General features: G+C 52.0%; 1 protein-coding gene across 1 annotated transcript in view; it reads left to right on the forward strand.

The window, feature by feature from the left end:
* Nucleotides 1-24,795, forward strand: part of MEGF6 (multiple EGF like domains 6) — a 91,408-nt gene extending 66,613 nt beyond the window's left edge. Inside the window, exons 10-36 of the mRNA XM_058818746.1 lie at nt 659-781; nt 1,561-1,731; nt 1,834-1,965; nt 2,055-2,183; nt 4,834-4,962; nt 5,776-5,910; nt 6,551-6,685; nt 8,971-9,096; nt 9,961-10,092; nt 10,577-10,705; nt 11,001-11,132; nt 11,793-11,921; nt 12,848-12,976; nt 13,421-13,549; nt 14,266-14,394; nt 15,160-15,288; nt 15,955-16,083; nt 16,930-17,058; nt 18,526-18,657; nt 19,105-19,233; nt 20,180-20,308; nt 21,078-21,206; nt 21,379-21,507; nt 21,769-21,897; nt 21,998-22,126; nt 23,068-23,199; nt 23,709-24,795. Coding sequence (XP_058674729.1) covers nt 659-781; nt 1,561-1,731; nt 1,834-1,965; nt 2,055-2,183; nt 4,834-4,962; nt 5,776-5,910; nt 6,551-6,685; nt 8,971-9,096; nt 9,961-10,092; nt 10,577-10,705; nt 11,001-11,132; nt 11,793-11,921; nt 12,848-12,976; nt 13,421-13,549; nt 14,266-14,394; nt 15,160-15,288; nt 15,955-16,083; nt 16,930-17,058; nt 18,526-18,657; nt 19,105-19,233; nt 20,180-20,308; nt 21,078-21,206; nt 21,379-21,507; nt 21,769-21,897; nt 21,998-22,126; nt 23,068-23,199; nt 23,709-23,779 — 3,485 coding nt within the window. The 3' untranslated portion in view covers nt 23,780-24,795. The remainder of the gene's footprint in view (nt 1-658; nt 782-1,560; nt 1,732-1,833; nt 1,966-2,054; nt 2,184-4,833; nt 4,963-5,775; nt 5,911-6,550; nt 6,686-8,970; nt 9,097-9,960; nt 10,093-10,576; nt 10,706-11,000; nt 11,133-11,792; nt 11,922-12,847; nt 12,977-13,420; nt 13,550-14,265; nt 14,395-15,159; nt 15,289-15,954; nt 16,084-16,929; nt 17,059-18,525; nt 18,658-19,104; nt 19,234-20,179; nt 20,309-21,077; nt 21,207-21,378; nt 21,508-21,768; nt 21,898-21,997; nt 22,127-23,067; nt 23,200-23,708) is intronic.
* Nucleotides 24,796-25,276: the final 481 nt, after the last annotated feature.

Consider the following 25,276-nt stretch of genomic DNA (forward strand, 5'->3'; position numbering starts at 1 on the left):
ACTCTCCTCAGTTTGTTTAGTGCTGGTTCTAACCCCTGTGCTAAGCCCAGCCCAAGTGGAGAGGGGTTTTTGAACACATCAAGGTCAGACTGGGCTAACTCAGAGTGAGCTGGCCCAGGCTTGACCCCATTAATTACAGAAACCATTTGATGTTCAACCCCAGAGGGCAACACTGCCCATCACTTTCACCCAAGGGATAAAGAGAAATAACAGTGTCTGTGTAAAACACAGCCAAGACAGTGACTAATGAAGCTTTTAATTAGGAGAACAAGAAATTGTCCTACCTGGTTGCCAACAGCCAGGCATTTCTTCCAGTTTCTCCCAGCTCCTACCAGTTTTCCTGCCAGCTTTCTGGTGAGTCACCTTCCCAACAGAAAGAAAGTGGGGGAAAAATCCCCCTAATAATTGTTCTCACTTCCAAAGCTCTCAACATTTCCCAGGGGAAGGAGCCAAACACACCCACCTGTTCCTACACAACTAATAACGGATGGGAACTGAAGCCCAGCACATTTTTTTTGTTGAAACCCAGGCATCCCTAATCCCTGAGGTGGTTTAACTCCATTTTTAGACCTGATGGCTTCACACATTTAGCAGAGGAGATGCCACCAGCCTATTTCTGCTTCATGGCCCTGTCACTGGGGTGTGCCATGTTTTGTAGATGTGGACGAGTGCTCTGCCAACAACGGTGGGTGCGAACACACGTGCCAGAACCTGCCAGGCTCCTTCCAGTGTGGCTGTGACATTGGGCACAAGCTGGATGAAGACAGAAGGAGCTGCATCTGTAAGTGCCTCATCCCTGCTGCCTCAGTGGGTCCCTCCTCTGCCTCCTGTCCGAGCCAGGGGCACACAGACCAGAGCTCCCTATCCCTGCACCTCACCTCTTTCAGCTCCCTCACAGCCCCTGAGCAGTGGCAGGGCCTCAGCCCAGCCCTGGAGAGCTTTCCCAGGCAGGGCCAGCCCTGTTCCAGCCTGGCTCACAGCACTGGCCAGAGAAGTGCAGGGAGCTGTGGCACAGCTCCACCTCCAGCAGCTCCACAGCCCGCAGTGTTTAACACTGCTCCCATGTTCAACACAGAGCCAGAGCCCCTTCCACAATCACCAGCCCCTGCAGATTTTCCTTGTTAGAAATAATAGATTATTTATTTGTAGCAGTATAGAGATCTTGAGGTCACATATCTGACCTGGGCCTACTCTGGCCAAAAAAATCCTTGAACAAACAACCTGGGAAAGCTTTAGAGGTGTCACTGCTCACCTCCCAGAGACCTTGCAGAGGTCATGTCCTACTGTTCACCTCCCAGAGGTCCTGTCCCACTGTCCCTGCTCCCAGAGACCTTGCAGAGGTCCTGTCCCATTTTTCACCTCCCAGAGACCCTGCAGAGGTCCTGTCCCACTCTTCACCTCTCAGAGACCTTGCAGAGAACCTATCCCACCTCTCAGAGCCCTTGCAGAGCTCCTGTCCCATTTTTCACCTCCCAAAGCCCTTGCAAAGGTCCTGTCCCACCTCTCAGAGTCCCTGTCTCATTCCCTCTGTGACTCTGTCCCCTCTGTCCCTGCTCCCAGCCCTCGAGGACACGGTGGAGGCCCTGGATGGCCGGCGCCCCGTCATCCGCCCCATCCCTCACGTGGCCATCCTGCGGGACGAGCTCACCCAGCTCTTCAGCCACGACTACGAGGAAGAGGAGGAGGAGGAGCTGGAAGCGCGAGGGGAGCACACGCTGTCGGAGAAGTTCGGTGGGCGTTGCGCGGCAGCGGTCGGGGCCGTGCTCTTTGCTTGGAACTTGTGAGAGCCCGAGTGAGAGACGCAGGGCTCACCCGTGGTGCCTCTCATTGCAGTCTGCCTGGAGCACACCTTTGGCCCTGACTGCAGCCTGACCTGTGACGACTGCCAGAACGGAGCCGCCTGCAGCGCCGAGGGCAGCGGCTGCATCTGCACTGCCGGCTGGACCGGTGTGCTCTGCAACCAGAGTGAGTGCAGCTCTTGCCCATGCTGTGCAGTGAGTGCAGCCCTTCCAGGCTGTGACCAGGCTGAGCCTCATCTCCCTCTCTCTCCCCAGCTTGCCCAGCCGGCACCTTCGGCATCAACTGCAGCCAGAGCTGCCGGTGCCAGAACGGTGGCACCTGTGACCCTGCCAGTGGCACCTGCCGCTGCCCGCCCGGCGTGGCTGGAGAGCTCTGCCAGGATGGTGAGTGCAGCGTCCCCTCACCCTCCCTGTGCTGCTGGGGGCCATCCCTGGTCTCCTCTTTCCTGCAGGGATTTGCCATCACTTGATGCGACGCTGGATTTTCCCCAGCCGGCTTCTGCGCCAAGAGGAGTGGGCTGGTCCCAGAAATAAAAAGCAGCACAGTTTCTGTTCCCAGAAAGCAGCACAGTCTGGTGTGACAGTGTTCACAGCGGCCCAAGGATGAGGGAAGAGATGAGGATCTGACTCTATGTTTCAGAAGGCTTGATTTATTATTTTATGATATATATTACATTAAAACTATACTAAAAGAATAGAAGAAAGGATTTCATCAGAAGGCTAGCTCAGAATAGAAAAAAGAAAGAATTATAACAAAGATTTGTGGCTCGGACTCTCTGTCCGAGCCAACTGGGCTGTGATTGGCCATTAATTACAAACAACCACATGAGACCAATCACAGATGCACCTGTTGCATTCCACAGCAGCAGATAACCATTGTTTACAATTTGTTCCTGAGGCTTCTCATCTTCTCAGGAGGAAAAATCCTAAAGAAAAGATTTTTCATAAAAGATGTCTGTGACAGTCTGGGATACAGCTATATGGCTTAAACTCTGTGGCACAGGTTGGTAAATGTCCAGAGCAGAAATAAGGATAAGGGAGATGTTTTCAGAATGGTTTCCAAAAGGGTTTATTCCGTGGGAGGGTCAGGGGGCAAAGACACAGAAGGTAGCTGTGTAGAGGTTTTTAAACGGGGGTGGTTCAAGCGGAGGGGATAAATCAGCAGCTAATTGGAGATATCCTGGGGAGGAGTAAAGGGCAGGGGTCACAAAAGCATCTTCCAATGAGGGAGGTAGAGGGGAGAGGTTTGTGTCACATGGATTAATGGGATATTGAACTTTAGGGCGTTTCTGTAAAGGAATTCCAAGCAGGGAGAATCGGCACCAGGTAGGATTGACAGGGAACTCAGGGTAGATGGATAATGGGGTGGGAGGGTGTAATTTAGACCAAACCATTACCTTGGGCAATAACAGAACATGCCATTAGGAGTAAAAACACACCACAACAATCACTGGATAAATAGCTGGTCTGGCCATTGCTGTTGCTGCTCTCAGATGTCCCAGATGGGCTTCTCTGAAGCCTGGAAGTGTTTCCTGTGGGGTTCCCTACACTGGTCCTTTTGTAGCTGCTCATCAGCAGCATCTCTCAGCTCTCTTGTTGAGCAATCCCAGTGAGAGCAGCTTGAACACACTCCTGAGTCCACCAGCCACTGAGTCTTGTGTGGAAAAATGTCATTTTAAACAGCAAAAGGAGTGCTAAATGGCACTCTTGTCCCACAAAAAAGTGCTCCAGGTGTTCTGTCTTTGCACTCAAAGACCTTTCCAGTCCCTGTTCACTGCTCATCCATGACTGGGGGCAGAGATCTCTATTTCATGGGGCATTCAGTGGCAGACACAGGAAAGAATGTCAAACCCACAGTTTCCATTATTAATTTACATGGAAACCATGGAGGTATTTCCACCCAAATCATTGGAAAGCTGTGACAGCAGTAGTTACCCAGAGTACCCAAAGGAGTTATCACTGCTGGTGGTGCTCATTTCTTGCTCCCAAAGGGTTAAAATTCAGGGGACAAAATTTGAAAACAAGAAAGAGGGAGACAGAGATTCAGACAAAAGGACTTCAGTCACATGTTGGGCGCATATGGGAGCTATTACTGAAGGAGGAGAGTGAAGCAGAATACAAATGAATACAAGAGATACCCCAGCCTCTTCTTTCTGTAGGAAGGAGGTGATGGAGGGGGACAGAGAGAAAACAGGAAGGTAAAATGAAAATAAACAATGCAGAATTGCTCTGTTGTGCCAAGGTGGCGTTTCCTCTGCTCCTCTGTTCGTAGGGACAAGGCACATGCTGCTGGGCAGCTGCTGGCCAGAGCACTGCTGACACAGCCTGTCTGCCATGTGCTTCCAATATCGAGGCGTTTAGCATAACAGAGAAAAAACAATAATTTTATTCACTTAATAGTGCAAATATCCCTGTGGCTTTTCAACAGGAGCAGCCTCGTGGGCTGCTTTCTCACGGAGGACAGCCTTGACCTCTCAGAGCCCTGTGGGTTGGTTATTTCTGTCCTAACCAGCTGAGTGGGTGCAGAGCTGATGGGTGCCCTGGAGCACCACGAAGTGACATCCCCTGTGACACTGCACAGCTGATTTGGAGCCGGTGCAGGGAATCTGATCTCTGTCCCCCTGGATCAGCAGTTCAAGCTATCTAATTTCAGTAAGTGAAGATGTGCAAAGAGCAAGGCTGGTGGAGTATTTGGCAATAGATATTCAGGCATCATGGAGGACACTGAACAATATTTTCAAACTCCTTAATGAGATATGACTGAATAGATCTTGCCAGGTGATGAATAGGCACTGTTTGAATAGCAGGTAGTTTGCAGAATATTATCAATGCTATGCCATGAATATTGTGTTGCTAATACAATAAGAACTGAGCTGTGTTCAGTTCTTGGAACCGAAGCAGGGATGCATCCCTTCCCTCGGTGCATCTGTGGTTCCAAGAACTGAACACAGCTCCATTTTCAGTGTGTTCCTCTCAGTTAAAACAACCTGCTGAGACTGCCTCATCTTCCCAGGAAACCTCTCTCTGTTCCTAGGGTGCCCCAAGGGATTTTACGGGAAGCACTGCAGGAAGAAGTGCAACTGTGCCAACCGCGGTCACTGCCATCGCATCTACGGCGCCTGCCTGTGCGATCCCGGCTTGTACGGCCGCTTCTGCCACCTGGGTACGCTCAGGTTATCCCTGAATCCCAGCCTTTCTGGGAGGTATTGGAATTAAATACCAATATAGCCAGATGGAACGTGCCTGGGCTCGTCTGGTCCTTGCTGCTTGACCAAGGGTGGAAAGGGTGGTGATTTCACCTCAGAGACACTTTGGGCTGGCTGGGTGTGTGGTGTTTCACCCCACAGACACTTTGGGCTGGCTGGGTGTGTGGTGTTTTCACCCCACAGACACTTTGGGCTGGCTGGGTGCTGCAGCTGGGCCTGTGGGGACAAGTCCAGGCCTGCAGGAGCTCTGGTGGTGCTGGGATGGAGCTTCCCCCCATAACAGGGGCTGCTCCTCGGGTTTCCCTCTGTGGAGAAGCTTTAAGGCGATGGTGAAGGAAAGGAGTTGGTTCTGATGGTGGGTTTGGATCCAGAGCTTTATTCCTGGCCCACAGGCCTCTGAATCCAGCAACAGCTCCAACAGAACTCCCCAAACCGCGTGGTTGCTGTCTTTTTAACCCCAGGGAAAAGGGGAGGGAAGGGGTAGGGAGCCACCAACCAGGTCAGGGAGGGTAAGTCTCAGGTGACAAATGACACCTGGATGGCCCAATGTACCCCAGGGCTGAGAGGCATCTTTTGAACTTCACCAATCACACAACATCCTTCTGGAATGCCAAGATTGATGGACGGCGCTCAGCAGGGAGCAAGGGAAGGGGAAGGGAGAGGTGATTGGCACACCTGGGGAAAGAACCGGGATACTGAGACAGGCTATTACACCACAACAGGGAAGGAGCTCTGTGCCCCTCACTGACCAGCTCTCGCTCTCCCTGCAGCGTGCCCCAAGTGGGTGTTTGGGGCCGGCTGCTCCGAGGAGTGCCAGTGCCTGCAGCGCAACTCGCGGGACTGCGACGCCAGGGACGGCTCCTGCCGCTGCAAACCCGGCTACCGCGGCCGGCGCTGCCAGCACAGTGAGTGGGGCACGTGGGCACGCGGCCAGCTGGCTCGGGAAGCACCTCTGGGGTCACCAAAGCCAACCCATGAGCCAGCAGCACCTGGGCAGCCACGCCATGGCGCTGAGCGCCGCATCCAGGCTTTTATAAATACCTTCAGGGATGGTGGGACAGCTGTGATGGGTGATGGGACAGCTGTGACAGGGGTGGTGGGACAGCTGTGACAATGGTGGGACAGCTGTGACAGGGGTGGTGGGACAGCTGTGACAGTGGTGAGACAGTTGTGACAGGGGTGGTGGGACAGCTGTGACGGGGTGGTGGGACAGCTGTGACAGTGGGTGGTGGGACAGCTGTGACAATGGTGGGACAGCTGTGACGGGGTGGTGGGACAGCTGTGAAAATGGTGGGACAGCTGTGACAATGGTGGGACAGCTGTGGCAGGGATGGTGGGACAGCTGTGACAATGGTGGGACAGCTGTGACAATGGTGGGACAGCTGTGGCAGGGATGATGGGACAGCTGTGACAGGGATGGGGACAGCTGTGTTAGAGGTGGTGGGACAGCTGTGATAGAAGTGGTGGAGCTTGGAAGGGTGCTCAGCACCCAGGGGCAAGGAGTCATTTCAGAGCTTCTTTCTCTCCAATTCTGGCTGTTCACAGGCTGTGACCCTGGCTATTATGGGGATGGCTGCAAGAAGAAGTGCAGCTGCTCTCCAGGAGTGCCCTGTGACCCTGTCACTGGCGAGTGTCACAAGGAGTGTCCCCCAGGCTACCACGGCGAGCACTGCGACCAAGGTAAGGCAGGGCAGCTCTGTGTGTGCTGGAAACTCCCCTGTCCTCAGCATTTTGCTTCACAAAACGACCCAAAAGCACTTCCAGAATCCCCTGAGAGGCCCAGCACACTGCAAATGATCTGATGGGCGGCCAGCAGAGACTTCAGGGGACACAGGAGATGTCATCCACAGGTCTCTGTGAGATGCTGCTGCCTCTTGAAAGTGGGAGAGAAAATTCCTGGTAGAAAATGAGCCTGATTCACAAAAGAACAAGGTCTTTCTTCACCCTGCCACTGGACATCTCTCTGTTGGTAGATGGAGGTGATTGGGATCTAATTATCTTTCCCTGGCCTTGTTGTCTTTCTCCTTCCAGGCAATCCCTGCCCAACACAACATTATCACATTTTCTGCTCTGTTCTCTATTTTTTATTGAAGCTCTGTTTAATCTGCAAGTGCAAAGGAGTATTTTACATTTAATTTTCATTAGGATTCAAACTTCTGGCTCTGTATGAACCTCCTAGAGCAGTTCTGTGCTCTTCCCATGCAGGGCCAGTTTGATGGGATGGTGACTGAGCTGCCCAGCCCTGTGTGTATTTAACTGTGTCCAACACTCAGGCTCTGAGGGTGCAGATTTCAAGATCCTGGGGGTGCTTTGTGTGCCAGAGAGCTTCACTTTGGGCAGACAAAGGTGCTTTGAGAGAACCTAAAGGCAGTGAGTCATTGGCCCGAGGTGATGATTACAAAATATGAACGCAGTGTTTGGAAAAGAATAAGTTCTGCCAACCACAGAGCTGAGTGGCAACTGAAAAGTCAACCCACTCCTGCTCCTGTGGGGCTGGGGCCTCCTGAACCCACTTCAGCTGGCTAGGACCTGCAGAAAATGCCAAAAACTTGGGCACTTTGGAGACAGAGTGCAGCAGAGAGGTTGGAAGTGGCCAGCATCTGGATTTGGATTGGAGCATCCCAGGAGTTTCTGATGTTCAGCCAAGCACTGCTTCACCCCAGCCCAGAAGCTGCAACCATCAGCCTCATTATCTGCCAGCAAAGGGTCGTGGTGCAGAGCCCCATCCCTGACAGAGCAAGAGCTGCAGAAAGCAGCAAAAATCCCAATGCAATTGCAACCACAGTGCTGGGAGGAGAGATGGGAGCAGCTCCTGCAGTGCTGTGCTCTCTGGCAGGGTCTGAGAGCCCTGAGCCCCCTTTGGGGGGATGCTGTGGCCCCTGGAGCTTTTTCAGGCTGGGTGCTCCCGCTCAGGATATTTTTAAAAAGGGTAAGAAAGGAGCTGAAGGCTGTAGGGGGGAGTCACAGGAAATAACACAAATATTTGTGTAGAAATAGTAGGCTCTTGGCTGTTGTTCGGATCTGGAAATTATTAAAGGGTGAAGACAAACATCTGCCATCAATTAGCAAAGGGGAGGAATAACAAAAACTCCACTGTGCCGCTGGAAACGGAGGCGCTGCGCTTCCTCCGCGGTTTGTCGGTGCCCGTGTGTTCCCCTCTGCTGGGGCTGCTCAGAACATTGGCTTTGCTGAGCTTGGAGCTCTCATGGGGGGCTCAGGGAGGATTTAGGGATCTTGGCTCTGGGGCCCTCAGTTTGCATGTCACCAGCTCGTTGTTAAATTGTGGAATGGGGTGCAAAGATCAAAGCGAGCTGGGATCGGCAGAACCATGCTGGCATCCAGAGCAGAGGGCAGGAAAAGTGAATTATTCCTTCTGTGCATGAGGATGTTCCTTCTTTCCATCTGTGTCCTGCTGCAAACCTGGCTGCTTCTTAAAATCCCGGTGCTCAGATCCTGGAGGCATCCAGCCAGGGAGGTGAAAACCCTCAGAGCACCTTGGAAAAGCCAAGGGGTGGTTTGGTGTGGGGCTGTGACCCTGGTGTTCTGCACCCCAGCCCAGAGACAGCGGGGTGGCTTGTCCAAAGGCTGGAGATCAGTTTGGCCTCAGTTTTTAGGGGATGTGATGGTCACTCTTGCATGAAGAAATACTTTTTCAAAGGACACACAACAGGCAGAAATGACAGGCAGACAGGTCAGGTGGTGGTGGCAATGCTGGAGGTGACCAGAGTGGCTCACAGAGGGATCACACCCAGGCTCACAGAATCACTAATGTTGGAAAAGACCTCCAAGATCACCAAATCCAACCTCTGAGCAAACACCACTAAACCATGAGCGCAGGTGGGAACCTCTCACAGCTCTGGGAACCCCAAACAGACCCAGAGGCTCCTTCAGCCTGCAGGGCCAGGTTGGTAAAATGCTCTTGGGTGTCTTGGGGGAGATGTTCTGACCCTGCTGTTCTCCCACAGAGTGCCCTGAGGGGACATTTGGGCCAGGCTGTCAGCATCCCTGTGCCTGTGGAGAGGCATCCTGTGACAGGAGCACGGGGCAGTGCCACTGCCCCCCTGGCTGGACAGGGCACGACTGTGCCCAAGGTGAGCATGGGCAGCAGAGCAAACACTCAGGGATTTCAGTGTGGAGGGAGGGATTTTGGTGTAGACCTATGGCTTTGCTTTTACTAAAACTCATTTTGAAAATACCCCCTGCAGTTAGAATCATCTTTGTGGAAAATTAGAGAAAATTGCAGCTTTTGATGGTGAGTCCTAAACAACACAATGAAAAATATGAAAATTTTTTTCTTGTTGCATTCCTCAATGTAGGAGAGGAACCTTTCTTTATTGATGCAAGTTTTTAATTGCCTTCACCAGCTTACTCTTTAACTGCTGGAAAACTAGAGAGTCTGAAATGGAAAGCTTTTGCATGATTGTGCAGGATTGCAGCAGCTGGAAGGTATTATTCACATTGAGATGTCCTGCTCCTAGAGTTTGGCTGAGCAACGAAACTACGTGTGCACAGTGCTTACCATACAACTCAAGCTGCCTTTTTTCCAGGCCCTGGAGCAGCTTAGGACCAGTTGGAGAAGGATTCTTGCCCTGGTTTTAGCAGTTTAGCCTTTTGCTCCTTGTTTGCAGCTCCCAGTGGGTTCCAGAGCAGTGACTGATGTGCTGTCCATGGTGTGACAGCAGCTGTGGAGCCCCTGTGCCAGCAGCACCATTTCCCACTGAGGAGCCCTTGGAGCTCCCTGCAAGTGGCTGCAAATCCAAAATTGGCTTGAAAATGCTGGAGTGAGCTCAGAATAACACTTAGAGAGTGCTGTGGAGCAGGCAGGGCCAGGCTGTGCTGCGAACAAAATCCACGTCTCGCATGAGCACAGAGGGAGCCCAAAAGGTCTCACATTTCCCTCTGCCACCTCAGCTCTGATCCCTGTGCTCTGTGTTCTCTGTCTGCTCACGCTCCAGCCTGCCCTGAGGGTCTCTGGGGGCCGGGCTGCCAGGAGATCTGCCCTGACTGTGCCAACAACGCCAGCTGTGACCGCGCCACCGGAGCCTGTGTGTGCCCGCCTGGGTACACCGGGCAGCGCTGCCAGGATGGTGAGTGGGGCTGGGGTGGGCAGGATGGTGAGTGCAGGATGGTGAGTGAGGCTGGGGTGGGCAGGATGGTGAGTGCAGGATGGGGTGTGCAGGATGGTGAGTGAGGCTGGGATGGACAGGCTGGGATATGCAGGATGGTGTGTGCAGGCTTATCTCCAGCAGGAATGGGGGTATCTCAGCTGAGCTGGAGCATCTGCTGGAGCATCCAGTGACCCACCATGTGGTGCCATGCTCTGTGCACATCTCTGTCCCTTCCCTCATTGGGGTGCAGCCTGGGGACTTCACAGTCCCTCTAACCCCATGTCCACTGTAGTAACTTCTGCAGCAGGAGAAAAGAAGGCAGAATGCTGAGCCCCTTGTCCCATTCAGCACTGCACTCGGGGTGTGAGAGCTCTGCCGGAGCACTGTGGTACCCAGCAGCTCTGCCCAGGGCTGGGATTCCAGCAGCCACCTGCAGTCCCTCCCTCTCTATTTCCCTTGGCAGTGTGTCCACCCGGCTGGTATGGCCCTGCCTGCCAGCTGAGCTGCAGCTGTGCCAACGAGGGACATTGCCATCCTGTGACAGGGACTTGCAGCTGCCCACCCGGCTGGACAGGGCACCACTGCCAGCGAGGTACAGCACCTGTGCTCTGCCACCCTGACCTGTGCCAAGCTGTGCTGCCATTGCTCCGTTCTCATCTTCATGCAGGAAATCCCTGTCAGATTTGTGCCTCTGCCAGGGAAATCTCTCTGACATCCTTTTGGTTTCTTGGCTGTGTCTGTCTGGTGCTGGCAGTGCCTCTGGCCTCTCTGCAGACGGATTTGTCCCTGTGCCCAAGGGACGCTGTGCCTGCTGGTGAGGGCAGCACTGTGACCATGCCATGCTCTGTGGCGCACACCAGTGATGGGCTCCTGCTGTGTTTTTCCAGCCTGTGACCTGGGGCGTTGGGGCCCTGACTGTGCCCACGCCTGCAACTGCAGCAACGGCGACGGGAGCTGCAGCGCCGAGAGCGGGCAGTGCCACTGTGAGGCCGGCTACACAGGCACCCACTGTGAGCAGAGTGAGTGCTGCCCTGCCCTTCCCTGCCTGTCCTCCCACCCTCCAGGGCCTGCAGGGCTCCAGGGAAGAGCATTGCTCCAGCCCAGTCCCTTTCCTTGGCTGTGATGCTGATCCAGTGCCCAGGGTGATGTGGGTATGTGACGGTGTTCACAGGGGTCGAGGGAAGAGATGAGGGTCTGACTGCATGTTTCAGAAGGCTTGATTTATTATTTTATGGTATTTATTACATTAAAACTATACTAAAAGAATAGAAGAAAGGATTTCATCAGGAGGCTAGTTCAGAATAGAAAAAGAAAGAATGATAATGAAGGTTTGTGGCTCGGACTCTCTGTCTGAGCTAGCTGACTGTGATTGGCCATTAATTACAAATATCCAACATGGCCCAATCACAGATCCACCTGTTGCATTCCACAGCAGCAGATAACCATTGTTTACATTTTGTTCCTGAGGCCTCTCAGCTTCTCAGGAGGAAAAATCCTAAGGAAAGGATTTTTCATAAAAGATGTCTGTGACGTGGGTACAGACCTGTAAGGGGCACAACCCACTGGTTGTGGGTTCAGCTGCCAGATATTTTTATTCCATTCAGAATCCAAGCTCCTGCCTTAGGATAGCTCCTCTGGGACCCAGGAAGGGACAGGCTGCTCAGTCTCCTCTCTTTCAGAGTGCCCAGAAGGGTGGTTTGGGCTGAGCTGTCGGCACCAGTGCCAGTGTGACAATGGAGCCACCTGTGACCACGTCAGTGGGGCTTGTACCTGCAGCCCAGGCTGGCGAGGAACCTTCTGTGAGCACGGTGAGTCCCTAGCCCTGGGTACCAGCCCTCCGTCCCAGAGGGTTTGTGCTCCCTGTCTGACTTTGTCATCCCGTTACAGCAAAGAGAATCCCTCAGGATGGCCATGGGGGAGCAACAAAACTGCAAGCTGCTGCCTCTGGTTTTATTTCTGGAGGGAAAAGGTTTTGGGGAGAAAAAAAGGACTATGAAAATGTAAATGATAGGTGACCCAGTGGTTGCACAGCTGTGACAGTGTTCACAGGGGTCTGAGGATGAGGGAATAGAGAAGGACTCTCTGTTTCAGAAGGCTTGATTTATTATTTTATTATATATATTATATTGAAACTATACTAAAAGAATAGAAGAAAGGATTTCATCAGAAGGTTAGCTAAGAATAGAAAAGAAAGAATGATAACAAAGGCTTGTGGCTCGGACAGAGAGTCTGAGCCAGCTGACTGTGATTGGCCATTAATTAGAAACAACCACATGAGACCAATCACAGATCCACCTGTTGCATTCCACAGCAGCAGATAACCATTGTTTGCATTTTGTTCCTGAGGCTTCTCAGCTTCTCAGGAGAAAAAATCTTAAAGAAAAGATTTTTCATAAAATGCGTCTGTGACACACAGCTGCTGTGGCCACCTGAGTGTGCACATGCTGCACACAGGGTCTCAGAGCAGCCTCTTGGATGGAGGAGGCTCTCTCCAGCTCCCCCAGCAGCCTCTCCGTGGTCAGGAACATCAAACCATCACTCTCCTGATCTTCCACTGCCCCCTCCTGTACCTGCAATGTCCACAGTGGGCTTGCATCCAGTATCTGCTGCCCTCAGCAGCACTGTCACGCTGCTGCAGCCTCAGAGGCCACCAAGGAAGGGGCAGGCAGCTTTTCCCTCTGGGAGGGCTCCAGCTCTGCATTCTGTGTGTGGATTTCTCCTTTGTTTTCCACAGCCTGCCCCGATGGATTTTATGGACTGGAGTGTCGGCAAGCCTGTGACTGCCTGAATGGTGCCCACTGTGACCCTGTGACAGGACAGTGCCAGTGTCCCCCGGGCTGGACTGGTGCCCGCTGTGCCCAGGGTGGGTATCTGTGCCCAGGGTGGGTGTCTGTGCCCAGGACAGGTGTCTGTGGGAGGTGCCCACCCTGCTCTCCATGGCACTCTGGGGCCAGGGGTGTCTCTGCTGCCAGGTCATAGGAACCAGAGTTCTGGGTTGTTCATTCCCCATTTGAGATTTTCTCTGTGTGGAATTTAATTTTGGTTCTGGAGGGGTTTCTGCCTGAGCATGTTCTGGTTGGATGCAGTGAAGGCTTGGGCATCCAGCAAAACTGCTCCCAAATAATAAAGGATGTAACAGTGATGATAGCGGTGTTTGGATGTCACATTAATCTCTTTAACACCACAAAACCCCCTCCCAGAGCAGCCAACCACCCCTGGCACATCCCCTTGGCAGGGCTGGCAGGAGCCTGGCCGCTGTAATTCCCCCCCAGTGCCCACCAGCCCTGCCTGCTCTGCTCCCCTGCAGCCTGCCCGGAGAACAGCTACGGCCAGAACTGCAGCCACACCTGCCGCTGCTTCAACAACGCCACCTGCAGCCACATCAGCGGCCGCTGCCTCTGCCCCGAGGGGTGGACGGGACCCTCGTGCCAGCAAGGTAACAATTCCCAAACCCCTGGTTGCCCTGCCAGCAAGGTGACCCTTCCGCAGCATCTCTACCCAAGCAAGGTAACCCTTCCACAGCACCTGCTTCCCTAGCAATAGGTAATCCTTCCACAGCACCTGCTTTCCCCAGCAAGGTAAACCTTCCCACATCACCTGCTTCTCCTGCCAACAAGGTAACGCTTCCCTCACCAATTGCTTCCCCAACAAGGTAACCCTTCCCACACCAATTGCTTCCCCAGCAAGGTAACCCTTTCACAGCACCTCTATTCCAGCAAGGTAACCCTTCCATACCACCTTCTTCCCCAGAAAGGTGACCCTTCCCAAGCACCTCTATTCCAGCAAGGTAACCCTTTCACAGCAACTCTATTCCAGCAAGGTAATCCTTCCACACCTCCTACTTCCATAGCAATAGGTAATCCTTCCACACCACCTGCTTTCCCAGCAAGGTAACCCTTCCACAGCACCTCTACCCCAGCAAGGTAACCCTTCCCACACCTCCTGCTTTCCCTGCCAGCACAGGGAGGAATGCCACTCCCGAGGTAGACAGAAGCTGCTGCCTCTTACCTGAGCAGGTGACACACCTAAAGTTGTCATTGCATCAAAATCAGCATTGCTGTGTACCACACCATCCACCCACCGCTCTGGCTGTGTTACACAAGCCTCCAGAGGTGTGTCCTGACCGGGATGTCTGTCCTGTTTGTCCCTCAGCCTGCCCAGTGGGGTTTTATGGCAAGGACTGCCAGCAGCACTGCCTGTGCCACAACGGCGGCACCTGCGACCCAGCCACGGGGAGCTGCGCTTGTCCTGCAGGCTGGACAGGGGTGGCCTGTGAGCTGGGTGAGGAAACAGCTGGGGAACGGCTCTGGGGCAGACAGAGCTTGCTTTGGAATGCTTTTTTCCCTTTTTTCAGCTTCCTTTTTCTACCTCTGTCGGGGTCGGGATTCACTTTCGCGAATAGTTCAGGCTTAGATGTTTATTATTTCTTATCAATGTTACAGCTGTGAGTTCTGCAGTCTTTCACTAACAAGGCATAAAATGGCCAACTATCTCTTGTTACAAGGTCTTTTAAGGCTAAACTATCCAATTAAGAAATTATACCTAAATTATTTTCACTTTTAACTCAATAACCGATCACTCAGAGTCCGCAATGCGGACTTTTCTGTCCAGTTACAAAATACCACCCCTACCCATTAAGAAGAAGGTAAAGGTGGTAAAGAAGGAGGACCAGTCTCTGCCCTAAAACCTCCATCTTGCTTTATATATATCACTATATTCTAAAACCCTAAACTCTAAGTTTCCCACCCTGTGATATTACACACTTCTATTCAAACTCCACACCCGTAATCCCAGTTCTATCAATTTTGGAAGCTTCTCCACTGCCTCAGGTCAAATGCAGTGTTCTCCTGGGAGTCTGTCAGTACAGAAAGTCTATCATTCTCAGCATTTTAGAGCATCTCAGAGCTCCACCAGTTTTGCTGTGGAGGTTGGAGGTGACGTGCGAGGGGTTGGGGCACTCGGTCCTTGTTGCGGGTGTGGGGATCTGGGAAGGTGGGATCTGGGAGGGTGGGAACCAGGGCAGTGTCTCACCCTGTCCCCTGCCAGCCTGTGCCCAGGGCCAGCATGGCCTGGAGTGCCAGCAGAGCTGTGAGTGCCAGCATGGGGGGCTCTGTGACCACCGCACCGGGCACTGCCTGTGCCAGCCCGGCTGGACCGGTGACAAGTGTGACACAGGTGAGTGGGGCTGATCTGGGCACTGTGGTGCTGCACAGGGAGGGTCTGGGGGCTCAAGCAAAGACAGAAAATTCAGGTTTCAGCCAGCAGGGAGGTGGCAGTGCTGTGGTTTTGGCTGTGCCCCTGTTTTGCTGTGCCCTTCCTCCTTCCATCGAATGACGGAGGGGTTTGGGTGGGAAGGGACCTTAAAGATCACCCAGTTCCACCCTACCTTGCTCCTGTCATCTGAGGGCTGTCCTGAAAGTGCTGGTGCACACCCAGACCAGCTTCCTCCTCCTACTACTATATTCTAAAACCCCAAACTCTAAGTCACCTCACTGGGTCCTGCCACATCCTCAGGGACAGTGTTCCCTCCCAGCATTGTCACATGGAGTCCCAGAACCCCACACAGCCTCTGCAGAACAGGGCACCAGGCAGTCTAAAGCACTTCTATAATTTCTTCCAATATAAATTAATGAAGAAACTCACCCAAAAGATATAAATTCTGTTGTTTTTTTTTAAAAAGAACCAAGCTAGGGTCCTGTCAGCTCCACATGGTTGTATTTCAACCTGCCTGTGTGTGCACAAGAGAAAGACCCAGTCAGCTGTGGAACCACTGGGAAAAAGCCCCCAAAAGTCACTTTTTTTGTGCAACCTGTCCTCTCTGCTGTGTTTCCATCCCTGAAGCTTGTCCGGAGGGGCTGTTTGGGGCACGCTGTGAGCAGCTCTGTGACTGTGGGGACAACGTCTCGTGCCACCACGTCACCGGTGCCTGTGACTGCCCCTGGGGCTGGAGGGGCTGGCGCTGTGAGAAAGGTGAGGAGCACCCCTGGGTGAGGGAAACACAGGGAAACATCAGCTGCTCCAGAGCCTGGGAAGAGGAAAACTTCGTTTTTCATGAGAATTACAAGTTGTGGCAAAATATTTTGAGTCTGTGACACAAGATGCTGCTGGGCTGGTTCGCACTGGAGCAGGAGCCCCTCAGAGGAGGCTCTGATGGCTTCCAGGCATTAGCAACAACTTAAATCCAGGCAGAATGTCCATTTTCAGCTTCTTTTTTCCTCTGTTGAGGTCAGATTGAAGGCACTTGAGACAGTGGTTCATATTCAGACTCAGGTGTTTACTATTTATCAATGTTAACTCACAGCAGTGAGTTCTGCAGTTCTTCACTAGCAAGGCAAAAAATGGCCAACTATCTCTTGTTAGAAGGTCTTTTAAAGCTAAACTATTCAGTTAAGAAATGACACCTCAATTATTTTCACTTTTAAGCCAATAACCAATCACTCAGTGTCTGCAATATGGACTTTTCTGTCCAGTTACAAAATACCACCCAAACCCATGGAGAGGAAGGAAGAAGGTGAAGAAGAGAAGAAGGAAGAGGGTGAAAAAGGAGGAGCAGCCTCCACCCTAAAACCCCCATCTTTCTCCATATTTATTACCATATTCTAAAACGCCAAACTCTAAGTTTTCCACCATGTAATATCACACAATTCTAACCAACTCCACACCCTCAATCCCAGTGCTATCAATCAATTTTCAAATCTTTCTCCACGGCCTCAGGTCAAACGCAGTTTTCTCTTGGGGGCGTCAGCACAGAAAGCCTCAAACTCTCCAGAACTCTACCAGCAGCAGGCTCACATCCCACTGTTTGTTTTCCCACAGCCTGCCTGCCAGGTTTCTTTGGGAAGGACTGTGCCAGTCGCTGTGGCTGTCCCCTGGGAGTGCCCTGCCACCACGTCACCGGCCAGTGCGGCTGCCCGCCGGGACTGACCGGCTCTGGATGTGAAAAACGTATGGAGATGGGAACGGTCCTGCTGCAGGCCCTGGGAACGGGGTGGGCCAAGCCATTCCTGCAGAAAATAGAAGGGGAAAAGAAAGATAAATGTTGGGGGAGATGAAACAGGAAAGCCTTGTAAATGTGGTTGCTTGGCAAAAGATTTTGAGAATATTGAAACTATAAGTGAGATTGAAATGAAAGCAAGCTTTGAGATACCTCAGTTACTGAACAACTGGAAAACAATGGTGTGGTCAGCTGAAGGTAATTCCCTTTTGACCAAACAACACCCTCTGCTTGCAGACAGGCCCAAGGGTCAGAGCAGACCCTACCAGCTTAGCAGAAGAAGTCCAAAGAGGAGTTTTTAGAGTATAGTAATGTAGTGATTCTTATAAGCTATATAGAAATGCTATAAAATTTGTATATTGTACTAGATTAGTTAGTGAAAATCAGAACATCCAACACAGAAGATTTATTGTATTATGAGAACCTGCTCTCTTAGTCTTAGCTCTTGCCTTTTACTCTCTTACCCCTTTTTACTCTCTTATGCTTTTGCTCTCTTACCCTTTTACGCTCTTTCCCTCTCATCCTCTCTGCCCCTCTCTTCTCTCAGGCCTGCTCTGAGCTGTGCCTGGCATCTTCCAGCAGGGCCCTGCACCCAGGCCCTTTGCAATAAACCCCAAATTCCAAGTCCAGAAGAAGATTTATTGTATTGTAATGGGAACCTCGCCCTCTGATCATCTCTTTTACTCTCCCATTCTCTCTTTACCATGCTCTTGCCTTCTTGCTCTTTACCTCTCCCTCTTCAGGGCCTGCTCTGAGCTGTGGCTGGCAGCTCCCAGCAGGGCCCTGCACCCAGGCCCTTTGCAATAAACCCCAAATTCCACGACCTAACTTCAAAAATCTCTCATCTCCATCCATCCCAACTGTGCTACCCCCGAGTCTCTTACAGATAAACGAGGAAAAGCAGCCCAAGAGCAGAGCTGTGCCAAGGAGCAGCTCCCAGGCTGGCACCAAGTGCATGCCTGTGGAATGTTAGCAGGGCAGAGGGAGCCAAGTGGGAAAGCAGAGCTGGGTGTTTAGCCAGAGGATTAGCAATAAATGACTGTTAAAATGAGCCCCTGTGGGTAGGAGCAAGTCTGGAAGAGGCAGAGGTGTGTGAGCATGTTCTTTACGTAGAGGACAGTGGTGAATTTGCTATGTCTGCGTGTGGAGCCTGCAGAAATGTGAGGGCAGGAAGGGCTGGCACAGCAAAAGGCATTTAATGCCTTTAAGTACTCCCCTTTCCTTTCAATCCAAGTATTTCCTGGAGTGAATGACCCCTTTGCATGAGAGTCCCTTTGGTTTTTGGGTGGCGGAGAATTTTACTGCCATAAAAGGCTCTCTAAATCCTGGCTTAAAATAAAATGTTTTTTTAAAAAAAAAGCCTTGCAGAGAGGGGAGGGATGGCTGCTGAGTCACCTTGGTGCCCTGTCTCCTCACAGCCTGCCTGCCTGGGACCTTTGGGGAGGGCTGTGCTCAGATCTGCCAGTGCTCCGGAGCCACCGAGGAATGTCACCCTGTCACTGGAGCCTGTGTCTGTCCCCCTGGCTTCCATGGTCCTGCCTGCCAGCTGGGTGAGTCCTGCTCTGCATCCCCTGTGCTGGCTGTGCCATCCTGAGATCCCAGTGCCACGAGGGATATGTGTGTGTGTGTGTGAGTGAGTTCTGGGTACTTTGGAGCAGGCACATACAGAACTCTCCTGGGTGAAACATCCATGCAAATCCACCTGGTGGATATCCCTGGGCTATTTGGACTTTCTCCTTGTGTTTGTTTTCCCCTTCCCTGGGCTGGTATAGGGACCACTCTGCTCCCACTGCATCCCCTTTGCTGGCTGTGCCATCCTGAGATCCCAGTGCCATGAGGGATGTATGTATGAGAGTTTGGGGTGCTTTGGGGCTGGCACAGACAGAAAACTCTGCCTCCTCCTGGGTGAAACATCCATCCACATCCACCTGGTGGGTTTCCCCAGGCTGTCTGGACCTTCTCCCTGTGTTTGTAGCCTCTGTTTGTTGTCCCCTCAGAGTGCTCCCCGGGCTGGTACGGCCGGGACTGCGCGCGGCGGTGCCGGTGCAGGAACGGGGGACGCTGTGACAGTGCCACGGGGATGTGCCACTGCCCCGCGGGATTCATCGGGGCTGACTGCGCCATCGGTGAGCTCTGCCCCAGCCACGGGGGCTGGCAAAGCAGGGGAGCCTCCTCAGGGGGAGATGAGGGGTGGCAGAGGCAGATCTGGCCTGCAGAAATGCTGCTGACCCTACAGGGATGAGGAGCAGAACAAGGATTGACCCCTGGGAAAAGCTCCCTGTGTCCTTTGTCAGCAGTGCCTTGCTCTGTGTCCCCACCTGCCTGCAGCTGACAATTGTGACGGTGTTCACAGGGGTCCGAGGATGAGGGAAGAGATGAGGATCTGACTCCATGTTTCAGAAGGCTTGATTTATTATTTTATGATATATATTATATTAAAACTATACTAAAAGAATAGAAGAAAGGATTTCATCAGAAGTCTAGCTAAGAATAAAAAAGAAGGAATGATAACAAAGGTTTGTGGCTCGTACTCTCTGTCCGAGCCAGCTGACTGTGATTGGCCATTAATTAGAAACAACCACATGAGACCAATCACAGATGCACCTGTTGCATTCCACAGCAGCAGATAATCACTGTTTACATTTTGTTCCTGAGGCTTCTCAGCTTCTCAGTAGAAAAAACCCTAAGGAAAGGATTTTTCATAAAAGATGTTTATGACAGACAGTTTGCTGTCTGTCTTAGCCATGGAAATGTTTTTCTGCTCTGTTTATTTTATGATAAAGTGATCTCTCCTGACACATGATGCTGTATCGCTATACAGCCACGGCTGGGCAGGGCTTGGAGCAGCCTGGCTTAGTGAGAGGTGTCCCCTTGGAAAAGGGTTTGAAAACAGATGATCTTTAAGCTCTCTTCCAACCCAAACCATTCCATAATCCTATGGCACAGCAGGGCAGGGCTGGAGACCCCTTCTGCCTCCCATCACTGAGCTCCAGTGCTGTGCAGAACTGTCCCTGTCCCACCTCCCACCTGCCCAGCCCTGCTTTGGCCTGATTGAGTTTTTCCTCCCTCCAGGATGCCCCGCTGGCCGCTACGGCCAGGACTGTGCAGGGCTGTGTCCCTGTGGGGCCGGTGTCCCCTGTCACCCTGTCACTGGAGACTGCGTGTGCCCTCCAGGCAGAGCTGGCCCCACGTGTGAGCAAGGCAAGTGTTGTCCATCAGGGCTGTCAGGCTGGGAAAGATCCTGGGCAGGAAATTATTTCCTTGCCCTGAGATCCCTGCTCATGCTCCCTGTGCCTGTGGTGGTGTTTGCACGGGTCCCAGGATGAGGGAAGAGATGAGAATCTTTACTCCATGTTTCAGAAGGCTGATTTATGATATATATTTTATATAATATAAAATATAATATGATATATATATATATTATATATTAAATAGATATTTTATTTAGTATTTATTTTTTATTTTATTTATATTTAATACTCTGCTTGTTTGATTTGTTGTATATTGGTGATTTGTTAATAATGTACGGATGCAAGCTTGCCTCATAGAGGGAGGACCCTGGTTAATCATTCTAGCATTAATTCTCCTATTATATTTTATATATATACATATATTATATTTTACAATTTTATGATATATATTATATTAAAGGAAAATATATATTAAAAGAATAGAATAAAGGATTTAATCAGAAGGCTAGCAAAGAATAGAAAGGAATGGAATGATAATAAAATCTTGTGACTGACCAGAGAGTCTGAGACAGCTGGACTGTGATTGGCCATTAATTAGAATCAACCACATGAGACCAATCACAGATCCACCTATTGCATTCCACAGCAGCAGATAATTATTGCTTACGTTTCATTTCTGAGGCCTCTCAGCTTCTCAGGGGAAAAAGATCCTAATGAAAGGATTTTTCACAAAACATGTCTGTGACACTGTGCCCACCGCTGCTCCTCTGGCCCTGCAGGTTGTGAGAAGAACCGCTACGGGCCGGGCTGCCAGCAGCGCTGCTCCTGCCACAACGGGGGGCTCTGCCACCCTGCCGATGGCTCCTGCTCCTGTGCCCCGGGGTGGACGGGAAAATCTTGTGAATCAGGTAACCCTGGCCCCAGTCCTGTAAGTTCCACAATCAGATCCTGTCTGATTGAGGAACGCACATCCCGCGTCCACTTTCTGTCAGCACACCTGTGGCAGCCCTGCCTCAGCCCAGCCCTCTGAAGCTCAGTTGTGGGGATGCTGAGCAGCTCTGTCCCCTCCTCTGCCCACAGAATGCCCTCCAGGAAGCTTCGGTGCCGCCTGCCAGCTGCGCTGCCCCTGCCTGCACAACGCCACCTGCCACCCGGCCACGGGCACCTGCCGCTGTCCCCACGGCCACTACGGGCCCCTCTGCGAGCACAGTGAGTGTTGGGTGCTGGGCACTGAGCAAACCCCGTGGGGCTGAATGTGGGGCTTGGAGGGCTGGGCACAAATCAGGCACAAGTTGGGCACAAGCTGGGCACAATTCAGGCACAATTTGGGCACAAGTTGGGCACAAGCTGGGCACCATTCAGGCACAATTTGGGCACAAGTTGGGCTCTGTGCTCCTCCCTTCTGGGCTGTCCGAGCCTCTGCTGCAGATTTCCACTCACCCCCTCTCTAATGAGCTTCTCCCGTCCCAGGCTGTCCCCCAGGGTTCCACGGAGAGGGCTGCCAGCAGCGCTGTGACTGTGAGCATGGCGCAGGATGTGACCCCGTCACCGGGCGCTGCCGCTGTCCCCCGGGGCTGCAGGGCGAGCGCTGTCACACAGGTACCGCCATCCTCCTCCTCGCCCTTCCCGAGGGCATCCCAAGGGCCAGACACACAGAGCAGAGGCTGGATTCTGTGGCTGGATTCTGTGTCTCACACAGGCTGCAAGGAAGGGACGTACGGAGAGGGGTGCCAGCATCTCTGTGACTGTCCCAGCGATGTCCCCTGTGACCCGGTGAGCGGGCGCTGCCTGTGCCCCCCGGGCAGAACCGGCCCCACCTGTGCTGCAGGTGAGCTGAGCCCAGCTGGGCAGGGGAGGAAGGGGCTGTGTGATGGGGGGTTTGCTCCCGGTGAGCTGGGAGAGGCTTTTTTCTGGTGTGTGTCACCTCACAGGGCGAGAGGGACAGTGGCATATTGTATTTGGGGGGTTCCCAGATGAAGGGAGGAGTGATGAATCTGTCTCCATGTTCTCAGATATTTTTTTATTATTATTTTATTATATATTTTATTTTATTTTTTATTTTTCTATTTTACTTTTCTATTTTAATTATTTTATGTTTATTTTATTTTAATCCATTATTTTATATTATATCTTTATTATATCTTTAATATATCAATTTTAAATCTTTAATTTTAATTTGTTATTTAAAAAATTTTATTTTCATTTAAAAATAATATAATATAATATAATATAATATAATATAATATAATATAATATAGTATAATATGAAATTTACATTATATAATAAGAAATCTATATTATAATATATAGTTTAAAATTATATTATATTGTAAGAAAATTATGTTATGTTATGTTATGTTATGTTATGTTATGTTATGTTATGTTATATGGATACTTACAGAAGGCTAAAAAGATAATAATGAAAACTCATGACTCCTTCCAGAGCTGTGATACAGCTTGGCACTAATTGGTCATTAAGTCAAAACAATTCACATGAAACCAATGAAACAACCACCTGTTGGATAAACAATCTCCAAACCCCCATTCTAAAACCCCCAAAAATCTATTTTTTCACCCTGTGACAAGCTAACTATTATTCTACTTAGACTTTCGTGGCTTGCAGATCCTCATATAAGGTTGGTAATTGCTTTTTCCTTGGGTCACAATCAAAGTCAGAGGTGTCTTGGGGTCTGTGCCAGGGGTTTGGGCAGTCCAGGACAGAGGGATGTCCTGAATTCCCGCACACCTGAGCAGCTCTTCCCTCTGCAGAGTGCCAGCCCACCCAGTTCGGCCCCGAGTGCAGCCTGGCATGCCAGTGTGCCCCCAGCAGCTCCTACTGCAACGCCAGGAACGGGCAGTGCCAGTGCCTGCACGGCCACACGGGACCCACCTGCCGCGAAGGTGAGGCCTGGGCGGGGACAAAACCCGAGGGAAGGCTGTGCCTGGGCTCAGGGGTGGGTTTGGGAGCAGTAAATCAGCTCAGTCCAGGCACTGAGGGCAGCGCCTGCCTCTTGCCAAGCCCCTCAGCTGCTCTGACCTGTCTGCTGTCACTGCAGCCACCAGGGAGGGTTGTGAAGTCTCAAATTGAAGGTGTTTAGCGGGCTGGCCATAAATGTGCTCCTGGAACAGCCAGGGCACAAATCCCATTCTGATCATGAGCGGGGATGTTGATTCCATGCACCAACCACAGTGAAACCTCACCCCTCCTCATCCCTGCCCAACCCTGTGGGCTCAGAGTGACCCCCGTGGGTGCTGGATGTGGGGCAGGAGGGTCTGACCCAAACCCACAGACCGGTGCTCCCAGTGGGGAGGGGAATGGGGAGGGATTGTGCCCCCAGGCCTGGCAGCACTAGGGAGGGTCAGCAGGGCTGCCCACAGCAAGGACTGACCTGTCCTGTCTTGTTTTCCAGCCATGCAGTCCCTGCCACCCACCAGGCCACCACCACCAGCCCTGGAGGGGCTCCAGCCAGCAGAGGAGTAGGTCCTGCTGTGGCAGCACTGCCTTGGTTTCACCAAGCAGCCGCCTGAAGAAGCCAATGACCTGTAACGAACTCAGTTTTGAGCCACACGAGCAGCCCTCATCTCCTGGCAGCCCCAGCTGCTGCTTTTGGGGTGTCTGAGTGAGGCTGAAGCTCCCAGTATAACCAGTTCACTGTGCCAGTGCGGGCTGGCCCTGAGGACACGTGTGCCCTGCCCATGGCCAGAGACCAGGTGACCAGGGCAGGAGCGATCAATTCTGCTCAGGGGACAGTGGACTTTGACAGCTTGTGACACATTGCTGGCCAGCCTTCAACTTCTGGGTGCTGGGCTTGGGGAGGGGGCTGAAATCGTGGTCCAAATCAGGTATTTATACATCAATATTTATGGGAAGCTGCACCACAGTGTTGTCAGGACTGATGGTCAGCTCTCCTGAGACTGGGCCTCCTGTGGATGCACCACCTCACTTGAATTATTTTCTTTTTAATTTGAATTTTCCATGGTGTTTTACTGTAAGTGACAATTTGCCAAGGGAAATCACGCAGGGCTCCAGAACTGGTGCCTGCTGACAGAACAGGCTGTGCTGGACAAGCTTGTCAGGGGTCTGGAGCCTGTTCTTCATGCCAGGAGTTTGCCAGCCCATGGCCCAGGAGTTTGCCAGCTCATGGTGCTGCCTGTGTCACTTACTCCAAGAAGAAGGAAGCCTAAATCGAGTGTGGAAGTCAGAGATTCTGCATGAAATGGAGACAAAGAGCTGGCTCATCTTGTCAAGGCAAATCCCAGCTGGAATGGCCTCTCCCAGCCCTGAATCCTGAGTTATTTTGCCATGCCAGTTACAGTCAGGAGCTGGGCATGTGCAGCAGTGGGGAATGTCACCAGTCCAGTGTCACCACATCACCCTGGCCAGGGCCCAGGGCCCCCTTTGTCTGTTTGCACAAAGCTCCTGGGCAGGGGAAGCCACTGCCAGAAGAACCCCAGCTCTGCAAAGGAGAGGGACAGCCCCATCCCATCCCCATCCCATCCCATTATCCCATCCCATCCCATTATCCCATCCCATTATCCCATCCCCATCCCATCCCATGGATCCCATCCCATCCCATGGATCCCATCCCATCCCATCCCATCCCATCCCATCCCATCCCATCCCATCCCATCCCATCCCATCCCATCCCATGGATCCCATCCAATCTATCCCATCCCATCCCCATCCCCATCCCATCCCATCCCATCCCATCCCATCCCATCCCATCCCATCCCATCCCATCCCATCCCATGGATCCCATCCCATGGATCCCATCCCATCCCATCCCATCCCATCCCATCCCATTATCCCATCCCATCCCATTATCCCATCCCATCCCATCCCATCCCATCCCATCCCATCCCATCCCCACAGGCTGCAGCACAGCCCTGCCCAGGCACTTGGCCTTTAAATTATTCCCACAGGGGCCAACATGAAAATAATAAAAGAATTCTTTCTTCTCCTGATGGAAGTTATTTT

This window comes from Ammospiza caudacuta, chromosome 22, assembly GCF_027887145.1.
Source record: "Ammospiza caudacuta isolate bAmmCau1 chromosome 22, bAmmCau1.pri, whole genome shotgun sequence".
NCBI classification, from domain to species: domain Eukaryota; kingdom Metazoa; phylum Chordata; class Aves; order Passeriformes; family Passerellidae; genus Ammospiza; species Ammospiza caudacuta.